Here is a 13,697-nt window from a genome sequence, read left to right on the forward strand (position 1 = left end):
CCTTGAGCCAAAGGCAGATACTCAACTGCCGAGCCACCCAGGCATCCCGATTTTGATAAGTTCTTTATCTATTTTGGATACTAACCCTTTATCAGATGTGTCAGTTGCATATATCTTCTCCCATTGCAGAGATCAGGCCAAATTATTTTAAACACTTCATAGACAGCCCTGTGCATTTCCTACTTGTGCTCACACCACTGCATCACATCAGGAAATACTTGATGTCACTGTAATGGGCTGAATGTGTTCCTCCAAAATTCATATGTTGAAGCCCGAGACCCCAGTGTTTAAAGGTGGGGACTTTGGGAGGCAACTAGGATTAGATGAGGCCTTGAGGATGGGGGCTTCATGATGGTATTAGTGCTCTTATAAAAAGAAAAAAAGAGGAAAAGTCATCTAAGCACACAGTGAAGTGGCCATCTACAAGCCAAGAAGAGAACCTTCACCAGACATCAAATCTGCCAGCACCTTGATCTTGGACTTCTCAGCCTCCAGAACTGTGAGAAATAAGTGTCTGTTGTTTGAACCACCTAGTCTATGGTATTTTGATACTGTAGCCCAAACAGACTAAGACAGTCCTTTGTCCCACATTTGGTGAAATTAGGAATTAGGATCGATCCCAGGGTTCAAGTGTTACCAGACTGGTGTAAAATTCCACCTGAACTTGTACTTAGTATTTTTTTTTAAGATTTTATTTATTCATGAGAGACAGAGAGAGAGAGAGGCAGAGACACAGGCAGAGGGAGAAGCAGGCTCCGTGCAGGGAGCCTAATGTGGTACTTGATCCCAGGTGTCCAGGATCAGGTCCTGGGCTGAAGGAGGTGCTAAACTGCTGAGCCACCCAGGCTGCGCTGTACTTATATATTGATTATTGTTGCCTATATTGATTGCCTCATTAGGGGTTGCAAAATGATTTTTTTTATCATTTTCTATTTCCTTCTAGATGTATTAGCTGGAATTTATCTAGAAAGAAAATCTTTCCCTCATCAACAATTGGTTACCTTGAAATATAATTGAAATATAAGAGGAAAGGCAGGATAAATGCTTAGATTATTTTTGCATTAGAAAAAAAATAGAGTAGGAGGGATCCCTGGGTGGCTCAGCGGTTTAGTATCTGACTTCAGCCCAGGGCATGATCCTGGAGTCCCGGGATCGAGTCCCACATCAGGCTCCCTGCATGGAGCCTGCTTCTCCCTCTGCCTGTGTCTCTGCCTCTCTCTCTCTCTCTCTCATGATTAAATAAATAAAATCTTTAAAAAAATAGAATAAATCAGATGTCCTGATAACTTCCAGTGAAGACTCTTGAGATTTTGTCTTTTGTTTTGTTTTTCATCATTATTAACTCAAGAGACCAGTACCATTAGCTAGACTTATATCTTATGCAATTATAGTACAACATCAAAAACAGGAATTCAACATTGGTGCTGTGTGTGTGTAGTTCTATGACATTTTATCACATGTAGATTTGTGTAACCACTACCACAATCAAGATACAGAACTCTTGGGTCATCTGAGTGGCTCAGTTGAGCATCTGCCTTTGGCTCAGAGCGTGATCCTGGGGTCCTGGGATTGAGTCCTGCGTTGGGCTCCCCACAGAGAGCCTGCTTCTCTGTCTGCCTATGTCTCTGCCTCTCTCTGTGCCTCTCATGAGTAAATAAAATCTTTTTTTAAAAAAAGATACAAAACTCTTCCACCACCACAAAGAGCTCCTTCATGCTACCCCCTTATAGTTATACACCCCCACACACCATCATTAACCCTTAGCAACCACTAGCCTGTTTTCCATCCCTATAATTTTGTCATTTTGAGAATGTCATATAAATGAAATCATACAATGTGTGACTTTTTGAGACTGATATTTTTTTCACTCAACATAATGCTTTTAAGATCCACCCAAGTTGTTGCATGTATCAATTTTTATTGTTGAGTAGTATTCCATGATACGGATAGAACCATTTGTTTAGCCATTCACATATTGAGGGACATTTGGGTTGCTTCCAGTTTGAGGCTGCTACAAATAAAGTTGCTGTGAACACTGATGTCTATAGGTTTTTGTGGGAGACATATGGTTTTAGTTCTCTGGGAAAAATGCCCAGGAGAGCAATTGCTGAGGAGTACGGTAAATAAATGTATGTTTAGTGTTTAAAATAACTGCCACTATTATTCTTTTTGATACTTAAATTATTCCATCTTTTCCCAGGGGAAGACCTTTCCAGTTGCCTCCTGTGTTCTTCTGACATGATCTATTAATCTTTTCTAGCTTTCTTTTCTAACTCGAGAAGGCATCCCAGCCTCATCTTGTACATTCCCATCCTCAAACTTTAAACCGTGCTCTATTTCCTCCTACCACATGCCTCTCATTGTTCTTGACAAAGTATTTGTGAGTGGGAAGTAATGGGTGAGCAGTAGATCTGCAATCTGTTCTCTCCCATTACTAGTCAAATATTCTTGTAAAGGTACCAATGGCCCGTCTCCTACAACCAAACTTGAGAGTATTTCCTAGTGGGAGAGTCCTTTGCTAGAGCAACACATACCCGATGATTCTGGATTGCTTATGGTAAAACAAACCTAAAATCACTGGAAAATGTTACTAAGCCAAGTAACCCAAGTTCCAATTCAAAATAACTTCTTCTGTGTAAGTGCTATGACCACATGCATCATTTAGAGACCTCATGTGGTACTCATACACTGCTACCAGGCTACTAGGACTATAAGATGGTAAATATCATATTGGAAAACAGTTTGACAGTGTTTCAGTCTGCCTGGGCTGTCATAACAAAATATCATAAACTGAGTGGCTTAAACCACAGACATTTATTTTCTCACAATTCTGGAAGCTAGAAGTATAAGATCAAGATGTCAGATGACTTAGTTCCTGGTAAGTTCACTCCCTAGCTTTCATCTATCTATCTTCTTGCTGTGTCCTTACACAGCTTTCCTTGGTGCATAGACACAGTAGGGCAGGAAGGTGGGTGGAAGAACTTTCTCACTTCCTCTTCTTATAAGGCCATTAATGCCATCATAGGGTCTCACCCTATGACCTAATCTAATCCTCATCACCTCCCAAAGGCCCCATCTCTAAATATCATCATAATGGGGGATAGAGCTTCCACATATGGACAGGGCCACAAACATTCCGTCCATAACACAGTTTTCTATAAACATATAGCTACTCTATCAGCCAGCGATTTTATTCCAAGGTATTTACCCAAAAGAAAGAAAACATATATTCACAAAAAGACTTGTACAAGGGTACTTATAGATGCTTTAGCTATAATAGACAATATCTGGTAACAAGATTATTATCCATCAATAGGTTCAAGGACAAACCAATTTTAGTATATTCATTGTATTCAGATGCTTGAGGTTACCATAAAAAATACACCCGCTGGAAAAAAAAAATACACAGGCTGGGTGGCTTAAAGAACAGAAAGTTCTTCTCTCACAGTTCTGGAGGCTGGGCAGTCCAAGATCAAGTTTCCAGCTGATTCAGTTTCTGGTAAGAGCTCTCTTCCTGGCTTGCAGATGGCCACCCTTGCGCTATGTCATCACATGGCTTTTCCTTGGTGCTCATACACAGAAAGAGAGTTCTCTGGTGTTCTTATTAGGTCACTAATTCTGTCAGATCAGTCCCCACCTTTACAACTTCACTTAACTTTAATTATTTCATGAGAGGCCCGATCCCCAAATATAGCTACCCCTAAACATATGAATTGGGGGTGGGGGTAGACACAAAGCTTCTGTCCACAATAATAAGTTATCCAAAATGTAGCACAAAGATAAAGAGACAACAAATATAAAAGGTTAAAGACCAGAGAGGTCTAAAATGTTTCCAATGAAAGAAGAAGTAAAGGAGGAGGAAGAAACCCCCACTCAGATGCATACCAAACACACAGAGAAGAGTTTTAAAGCCACAGGAGAACTAAAGAGCAGTGGTCTTCAAAGGAGTGGCCATGAGGCTGAAATCTGACTTCTCAGCAGCAACATGGATACCAAAAGTGGAATGATGACTTCCATGTCTTGAAGACATGCCTATTGCTAGAATTCTATACTCAGCAGAAATATTTGCTGAGAGTGAAAGAGAAGTACACTTCAGACAGAGAGTTTGCCACTAGTAGACCCTCATTAAAGTGAATTCTAAAGGATATAATTCCTTTAGAATGATCTTTTAGATGATATTTAGATATGGGGCCTTTAGGAGGAAAGAAAATGATTACAGATGGAAGATCTGAGATACAAGAAAAGACAGAGTGAGGAAATTGGAGAATATGTGGCTAAATCTAAATAAATGTGAACTGGGGGTGCCTGTGTGTCCCAGTTAGTTAAGCATCCAACTCTTGATTTCAGCTCAGGTCATGATCTTAGGGTCTTGAGAGCAGGGAGTCCGCCTGAGATTCTCTCCCTCTCCCCCTCCCCCCACTAGCGCATTCTCTCTCTCTCTGTTTCTCTCTCTCTCTCAAATAAATAAAATATTTAAAAATGAATAAATGTGGACTGGATAAAAGAATAACAATGTCTCATTGTATTAAGAAAATATTAAAACAACAATAACATGTAAGTCAGAAGAAGGGATAGTCTTTTTAACAAAGAGTGATGGATCAATCTAATCTCTGGGGACAAAATGAACCTCACCCATATACAGAAAATGTCTTTAAATGGATTATAGACTTAAATGTAAGAGATAAAGCTATTAATCTTCTAGAATACAACATCAAAGCTATTTTTCATGGGTTTAGGTCAGGCAAAGATTTCTTAGAAACAATATAGAAAGCACAAACCATGAAAGAAAAAAATTGGTAAATTATATGCCATCAAAATTTTAAATGTTTTTTTCTTCAAAAGACACTGGTAAGGGCAGCCCCAGTAGCTCAGCGGTTTAGCACCACCTTTAGCCCAGGGCCGGATCCCAGACACCTGGGATCGAGTCCCATGTCAGGCTCCCTGCATGGAGCCTGCTTCTCCCTCTGCCTATGTCTCTGCCCCTCTCTCTCTCTGTGTCTCTCATGAATAAATAAATAAAATATTTTTAAAAAGACACTGGTAGGAATATGGAAATGCAAGCCATAAACTGGGAGAAAATATTGGCAAAACACATACCTGGAAAAAGACTGGTATGGAGAATATATAAAATAACTCACAACTCAACAATAGGAAGACCCAACCAGATTTTTTAAATGAGTAAAGAATTAAAGAGACACTTCACCAAAGAAGATAGGTAAAAAGTAGGTAAGCACATAAAAAGCTGCCCAATATTAATAGTCATTGGAGAAATGTAAATTAAAACTGCATTGAGATATCACTACATACCCAGTAAATGGCTAAAATTAAAAGCCACCCAATACCAAGTGTTGCCAAGGATGTGGAGCAATTGAAACAGTCATGTAGTGTCAGTGGGAATGCAAAATGGCATAGACACTTTAGGAAAAAAAAATCTTGATGATTCATTATAGAGGTAAATTGATAATTACCACACAACCCAACCCAGCAATCCTGTTCTTAAGTGTTACTCAAGAAAAATGAAGACATGTGTCCCCACCTACACTTGTATGTGAACGTTATTAGCAGCTTTATTCATAACAGCAAAAAAAAAAAACAAACAACACAATATCAACCGTTGAATGAATAAACAAATGTGGTATATCTACACGAGGGAATATTAGTCACCTAGAAAAAGGAAAGCACTACTGATCCATAGAACAACATGGATTAGCTCATGTGATTATGGAGCCTGAGAAGTCCAAGATCTGCCCACTGCAAGCTGCAGGCCCCAGAAAGCCACTTATGTGGTCTCGGTCCAAACCCAAAGCTCTGAGAACCAGGGGTATCAATGGAGTAAATCTCAGCGTGAACCTGAAAACTTGGGAACCAAGAGTGCTGATGTCCAAGGGCAGGAGGAGATGGGTGTCTCAGCTCTATTCAGACCCTTAAGGACTGGGTGATGCCCACCCCCAGTGGTGCGACCCATCTTCTTTGCTCATCTATGGACTCAAACACTAATCTCTTCCCCATACACCCTCACAGACACACCCAGAAATGATGTCTTACCAGCTGTCTAGGCATCCCTTAGCCCGGTGAAGTTGATGCATAAAAACATGAGCATTAACAGCTGCCCAAAGACAAGCCGTGGCACTTTTCAACACCAAAAGACTGGCATACAGAAAATAAAATTAACTCTTACAAATCAGTACCAAAGAAACCCCACAGGCAACCCAATAAAAATGGGCAAAAGACATTAAGGCGTTTCACAAAAGAGGATATCCAACTGGCCAATAAAAGTATGAAAAGGTAATCAACCAACCACATTAGTCATTAAAACAAAAATCACTCATTACCATTATTTATCCACTAGACTGGGTGGAGGAGTCAAAAACCAGGAAATCTGACAATAATCTGTATTGATGAGAATGTGGAGCAACAGCAACTATCATACACTGATTGTAGCAATGTAAACTGGTACAATTATTGTGGAAATCAGTTTGACATTATATAATAAAATTAAGCACGCTTATACCCCACAATCAGCTATCCTACTACAAGTGATATTTCCTAGAGAAACTCTTGAATGTGTGCACCAGTGCCTTAGCTTAGGTTCCTCCAAAGTTCTGAGACCAGGACTTGGCACACAGTAGTTTACTTCGGGATGTAGTCAGTCCTGAAGAACAGAAGTGGCGCATCATTTGAATGATTGAACCAGTGAGGAAGGAAAACCATTCGAAGGGGGTGAGCAACCCATGCTCATTCCTGCTGGATACCCCCCGAGAAACTGTGTAAAGTAAATTGCCCACCCGTGACCTGGAAATGGGGAGTATTTATCCTAGGGCTCCTGTCCACATTAGTCAAAGATCCCTTTTCTTGAGATCTACGAGTAGAGTAAATTACCTTTGCCATGGCAGTCATCTCTTGATCTGCCGGCCTCACTTTACCTGAATAATAAAACCTATCAAAACATCTACTGACAGTACTTGAATAAATGGTCAGATAGTCACACAATGCAAAGTATTGCCATATACATCCACAAACAACAAAACAAGGGTGATTCCCACAAACAGAATTTTGACTGAACGCAGACACAAAAAATACATTAAGTATGATTTCATTTATATGAAGTTCAAAATAAGATGAATCCATAGCATTGAGGGTGCATACGTAGGAAGTCAGACTATGAAGAAAAGCAAAGAATGTGTGTCACAAATGACAAGATGGTAATTACCTCCAGGAGAGGGGGCAGGGCGTTGTGATTTGGGGAGGGGGATATATGGAGAGCTTCTGGGGAACTGGTAATGGTAATGGTAATATTTCCTCACTGAATGATTTTAGCAGATTTTCTTGTTAGTGATTCTTTAAATCGTACACATGTATTTTATGCATTTGCTGCATATGTCCTATCTCTTAATCAAAATATTCTCAAATTATTATCATGTAGCCTGATGAATGAACAGAGGGATAAAGAGTGAGGACACAAGTAGATCAGAATGGTAATTGCATTATCTACATGGTGCCAGTGCGGGTGTTCGCTGACTGTAGCACCACAAAGAGGCTGGTATGACTGCAGCAGAGTGTGCGAGGGAGATGCAGTGGAGGATGGCCAGGGACAGACAGACAGGCAGGGACCAGGTTACAGGGGTCCTGTATATCGAATTAAGGAACCTGGACTTGATCCTGCTGGCAATGAACAGTAAGAATTAGGCATTTCTTCTTCACATCATGTGCTGGGGCGGCAGAGGACAACACCCACCTTCACCAGAGCCTCACAGTAAGACGCAGCCCGACAGTCAAGAACAAGAGCATCGGTGGCAGGAGTAGCCGCGGCGCTTGCCCTGCTGCCTGCAGAGCCGGGGCAGGGGAAGCGGCTGTGCTACACGGATCTGGCGTGGCGGCTCCGTGCACCTCCTAGGCCACTGGGATAGATGTGACTGTCCTTATTTTGCAGACACAGCTAGTAGGCCATAGAGCAGGATTTGGATTCATTTGAAGTCATTTGAAAGAGCCCACGTTTTTAATAACTTGCTACGCTGCCTCTCCAAGACCGTGGCACGCATCACTCTGGGGCGAGTGAGAGAGGTTGGCAAGTCAGCAGCACGAAAGGATGGCAGAGCCACGGAGGAGAGGCGATCACTGGAGAGAATACCAGGCCTCCCCTTAGGCTCTCGGTAGAAAGAGGGCATCGTGGAAAGGTGGGGGGTGGGGTGGGAGGAGGTCAGCTTGGAGGGCACCCAGGAGATGAAGCCGACTTTTTAAAAAAAGAAAGGCTTTGAAGAGAAGGGAAAGGAGGAGGCAGATGGATTGGGGGACAGAGTAGGCAACAGATCCCCTGGTTACTGCACCATGTAACATTTGCCAAAAGAGCTACAAAAATGCTAGTGCGAGCTCCTGTTTCTTTCATCCGTAATAAATTGGAAGTAGGACTATCAGATTTTGGATAGAAAATCTAGAGCAGGGCAGCCCGGGTGGCTCAGTGGTTTAGCACTGCCTTCAGTCCACGGTGTGATCTTGGAGACCCGGGATCGAGTCCCATGTCGGGCTCCCTGCATGGAGCCTGCTTCTCCCTCTGCCTGTGTCTCTGCCTCTCTCTCTCTGTCTCCATGAATAAATAAATAATTTAAAAAGAAGAAAGAAAGAAAGAAAGAAAGAAAGAAAGAAAGAAAGAAAGAAAGAAAGAAAGAAAGAAAGAAAGAAAGAAAGAAAGAAAGAGGGATCCCTGGGTGGCGCAGCGGTTTGGCGCTTGCCTTTGGCCCAGGGCTCGATCCTGGAGACCCGGGATCGAATCCCACGTCAGGCTCCCGGTGCATGGAGCCTGCTTCTCCCTCTGCCTGTGTCTCTGCCTCTCTCTCTCTCACTGTGTGCCTATCATAAATAAATAAAAATTAAAAAAAATTAAAAAAAAAGAAAGAAAGAAAGAAAGAAAGAAAGAAAGAAAGAAAGAAAGAAAGAAAGAAAGAAAATCTAGAGCAGAGGGTAGCCCTGGTGGCGCAGCGGTTTGGCACCTGCCTTTGGCCTGGGGCGTGATCCTGGAGCCACCCGGGATCGAGTCCTGCATCGGGCTCCCGGTGTGGAACCTGCTTCTCCCTCTGCCTGTGTCTCTGCCCTTCTTTCTCTGTCTCTATGAATAAATAAAAAAATCTTTAGTTTTTTTTAAGATATTTATTTATTTATTTATGATACAGAGAGAGAGAGAGAGAGGGAGGGAGGGAGAGAGAGAGAGAGAGGGAGGGAGGGAGGGAGGCAGAGACACAGGCAGAGGGAGAAGCAGGCTCCATGCAGGGGGCCTGACACCGGACTCGATCCCAGGACTCTAGGATCGCTCCCTGGGCCAAAGGCAGGTGCTAAACCGCTGAGCCACCCAGGGATCCCCAATAAAAAATCTTAAAAAAAAAAAAGAAAAGAAAAGAATAGGAAAGGAAATCTAGCGCAGACCATGTCTCCATAGGGGCAGATAAGGGAATGCCATAAGCAGAGGTTCAGAGGGTAAATGATTTAGATCGTGTTGATGTCTATAAAACTTCACTACTGGCAACAGCCCAAATATCCACCAATAAGAGAACGCTTTAAACCCGGCAGGTTCAGAGGATTCTCCGCCCAGTCCACCGCAGCCACTTTGTCTCTGGGCGTCCGCTCCCTTCTACTTTAGTTGATTCGTAAACATTTGATTTTGCTTTCAGAGGAGCTGGGGGCGACGCATTCCTGTCCCGGCAGGGCACGGCCTTTGCATCAGACTGACGCGGTGCTAAGCTCACCTTGGCCGTCTACTCTCTGAAATGACAACGGCCTCTGCGCACGCCCGCGCTGCCCTAAGCCTCCGCAAGCCGTGGTTCACTTCTCCCAGAGCACCCCTGGGCGCTAGATCCTGCGCTTTGCCGGTTTCTCCAATAGAGAAACCGAGGCACCGAGAGGCTAAGCGAGCCGGTGAGTGAGGCAGCGCGTCGGTTCGGATGTGAGCGCCCACCCGGTCTGGCGGCAGAGCGCACCCCGGCCCCGGCAGGCGGCGCGGACCCGGCGGCCGCGGAGCGCGAGGCGGGGGCGGGGCGCTCGGGGGCGCTCGGGGGCGCTCGGGGGCGCTCGGGGGCCCAGCCCAGTTCCGCGCTCCCGCCGCCGGGGGGCGCCCCCGCCCGGCCCGCCGCCCGCGCGCTCCAGGCGGCCCCCGCGGCAGGGCGCGCCGCCGCAAGATGTCCGTGCGCCGCCGGCCCGCGCGGCCCGCCGGCCGCCTCCCCTGGCTGCTGTGCTGCGGCGCCCTGCTGTCCCCGGCCGCCGGCTACGTGATCGTGAGCTCCGTGTCCTGGGCCGTCACCAACGAGGTGGACGAGGAGCTGGACAGCGCCTCCACCGAGGACGCGCTGCCCGCGCTGCTGGAGGACTCGGGCAGCATCTGGCAGCGCAGCTTCCCGGCCTCGGCGCACAAGGAGGACGCGCACCTGCCGCCCGCCGCCGCCGCCGCCGCCGCCGCCGCCGCCGCCTCCGCCCGCGCCAGGCCGCCCCCCGCGCCGCCGGGGATGTTCTCCTACCGGCGCCAGGGCGGCCCGAGGCTGCGCCCCGGCACCGCCCGCTTCCTGGCCCACGCCAGCGCCTGGGGCTGTCTGGCCACCGTGTCCGCCCACGAGAAGGTAAGCGGCCCGGAGCCGGCTGCAGGTGCGCGCCCCGCGGGGCCCGGGGTGGGGGTGGGGGGCGGGGGCTGGGGGGGCGGGGGCTGGGGCCGGCGCCCTGGTTACCCTGGCAACGGGGAGCGGGGAGCGGGGAGCGGGGGACCCGGCCCGAAGTGCACACCTGAGGCGGCCCTGGACGCCGCCGCCTCCCAGCCCTCGGCGCCCCGCGGACCCCAGCTTCCCGGTCACCTGCCCACACTGCGGCTGGGAGGAGGCACCACGGGACGGGGGGTGCACAGTGACGTTTTGAAATATGGACCTCGAGAATTCCTCTGGAAAGGAGGTTTAGGGTGCAAAGTGTATGTATATATATACACACATGCTGGAATGAGCCGGTTTCTGCTCCACTTTGATCATTCGGTTCGCAAATGGTTTACTCACCTGTTAGCCAGGATCACACCTTAAGTCAAAATGACATGGAGAAATACGAGGCTGTGACATCCATAAGTACACACCCTCCAGAAAGCTTTCAGGCCTGGTAAGCCTGGTAAGGGTCTTATTACAGGGAGGTAATTAGAACTCCTATTTAATTTATGCAAAAAAAAAAAATTTTTTTTTTTTTTTTTTTTTGGAATGTATAGGTCATTGGCCAGCAGGCAGGCTCTTAACCCAGGTCTCACCCATTTGGGGACTGGCCAAGTCACTGGCTTGTCCACTTTGCTTTCCTTGTCTATGAAATTAAGTGGTTGACTATATAGTTTCGAAGTTCCTGTTTTACTTTTTAAAAAATATCTCAAGAAGTTTATTCTGATTATGGCGATGATTTAACCCCTGTCACAGCATCCAAATGGTGGCTCACAGTCATATATGACGTTCCTAAGACACACCTTAGGAAGATATGAAGCTTAACTATGAAGCTGATCTTGGTTTATTTTAAACATTGTTTCAGCGTGTGTGGCTGGCTCAGTCAGAAGAGCCCAACCCCCTCTTGATCTGGGGTTTGTGAGTTTGAGCCCCACACTGGGTATAGAGATTACTTAAATTAAAAGTAATTTTTTTTAGAAAAGAAGAATCTAGATAGAGTGAATGTTTAAAAAAATACACAGATTGTTTCAAGCAGTTAAAAGGCTAGTGCCAGTGTACTGAAGATACTTTGACTTTCAACGTCTCTTTTCTTAGCTTGATTATTGCGGTATTGACATTTAATCCAAATTCAATACATTCAGAGAGCATTTACCATATGCATGTCATGTGCGCAAAGCATGACTCGAGGCAGTTTATGACAAGCTGAAAAACAAGAATCTGTGAATGAACTTACAATTTTGGAAGACTCCATAACATTGCGTCTCCTTCAAAGATGAAAGCCATCTCTTATTCCACTGTTGCCATGTAACACTTTATTTTTTTTAATTTTTTATTTTTTTTATTTACGATAGTCATACAGAGAGAGAGAGAGAGAGAGGCAGAGACACAGGCAGAGGGAGAAGCAGGCTCCATGCACCGGGAGCCTGACGTGGGATTCGATCCCGGGTCTCCAGGATCATGCCCTGGGCCAAAGGCAGGCGCCAAACCGCTGCGCCACCCAGGTATCCCGCCATGTAACACTTTAAAGACAAGGACAGCCCCTGAGTTCTAAGCTCAGTGACAATAAGGAACACTCTGTAGAAGGTAAATAAAGCTCATGAAGATAGGGATGCAACACCCAGCAGGTGTCAGGGCAAACCTAAGATATATTTGCATACATGTCTGAGAACTTCACCCACACCACTGGGTGATCATGAACAAAACTGGGTGTAGTACGTTCCTAGGACTTCCAGGGTGAGTTGCTGGACTATATAATGAAATATTGATTACAATTAAAAAATGTGACTAATACCTAAGAAAATGGTGTGGCCCTAAGAGAAACAGTAATAGAAAGTTCCCAGAGTCCAAAGACCAGTTATTAAAGTTAAGACTTGAGTTCTGTTCTCAAAGTTTTCAAAACCTTGGGAGAGTGAGGCTTCTAGGGGCAGCTTATGGAAAATATTCTAGCACCCTTCCATACATTTCATCACCTCTCCCACAGATCGCTTTAAATTGCATAAAGTGAGCATTTTTCTTTGTCAAATGCTTTTCATCAACTTCCAGAATAATCCCTTTGCTGTTCTCCCAGACAGAATGGCCCCGCTCACCTTCTCTGTAGAATTGTAGAGCCATCACTGGGTGACCTGGGTCAGGTGGGAACCCCTGTGGCTTCATTTACTACCTGTCAACCCCGTGATGATGCCGTGCCATCCTCGTTGCTACATTTCCTGACCAGAGACACAAGCTAAGCTCCCAGCTCAGATCAATCCAAAACCCTGCATTGAAAAAGCCTTTTTCGCTATTTGTTAGATCCCAGGACTGCCGTTTGGGAACTGCCTGCCCATCAGCGACGGCCCCTTGGACAACAGCACTGGGATTCCTTTCTTCTATGTGACACCCAAGGACCCTGCAGTGGCCGATCTGATGAAGAACCCCATGGCCTCCCTCCTGCTGCCAGAATCAGAAGGAGAGTTCTGCAGGTAGACAAAGGGGTTGGCCTTGCCCACACAGGTCCTCTGCATAAAGAAGAGGGACGATGGGGTGGGTCCTGTCTGGGTGGCATGACTTTGCCAGGGCCCTGAGATGCAAAGTGATGTGTTCACCAACCTGAAGTGGAAGGAGTGGCTATCCGCCCCTTGGAATCAGGTGAATAGAATTCCACCACTCACCAAGTTATGTGATTTGGGGCAAGTTACTTCACCTGTGGGAGCCTCAGCTTCCTCCTCTGTGAAATGGGAATAATAATTCCTGCCTCACAGGGTTACTGGGAGGGTTGAGGGTCTTGTACAATACCTGGTGGGCAACTGGCAGCTCTTGTTATGATGGAAATAGGGTAGGGAGGGGAGGTTGATGAAGGAAGGTCCAATAGTCCATGAGTAGCAAGGAATCCATTTACTACCCCCAGTGATCTACCTACTTCACTCTCTATTTATTGTTTTTCAAATTAATTTTGAACCCGCCATCCCTCCCACCAGAGATGTATGCACAAAGACCCCAAATTCTTTAACACACTTTTTTCAAAACCTCTAAAAAGAAAAGACACTTAAGTGCAGATGG

General features: G+C 45.7%; 1 protein-coding gene across 1 annotated transcript in view; it reads left to right on the forward strand.

Moving 5' to 3' along the window:
- The first annotated feature begins 10,160 nt into the window (after positions 1 to 10,160).
- The window catches only part of CREG2 (cellular repressor of E1A stimulated genes 2), a 35,914-nt gene continuing 32,377 nt past the window's right edge, over positions 10,161 to 13,697 (forward strand). Inside the window, exons 1-2 of the mRNA XM_055329389.1 lie at positions 10,161 to 10,598; positions 12,951 to 13,120. Coding sequence (XP_055185364.1) covers positions 10,164 to 10,598; positions 12,951 to 13,120 — 605 coding nt within the window. The 5' untranslated portion in view covers positions 10,161 to 10,163. The remainder of the gene's footprint in view (positions 10,599 to 12,950; positions 13,121 to 13,697) is intronic.

This window comes from Nyctereutes procyonoides, unplaced genomic scaffold (assembly GCF_905146905.1).
Source record: "Nyctereutes procyonoides isolate TBG_1078 unplaced genomic scaffold, NYPRO_anot_genome, whole genome shotgun sequence".
In the NCBI taxonomy this organism is placed as follows: Eukaryota; Metazoa; Chordata; class Mammalia; order Carnivora; family Canidae; genus Nyctereutes; species Nyctereutes procyonoides.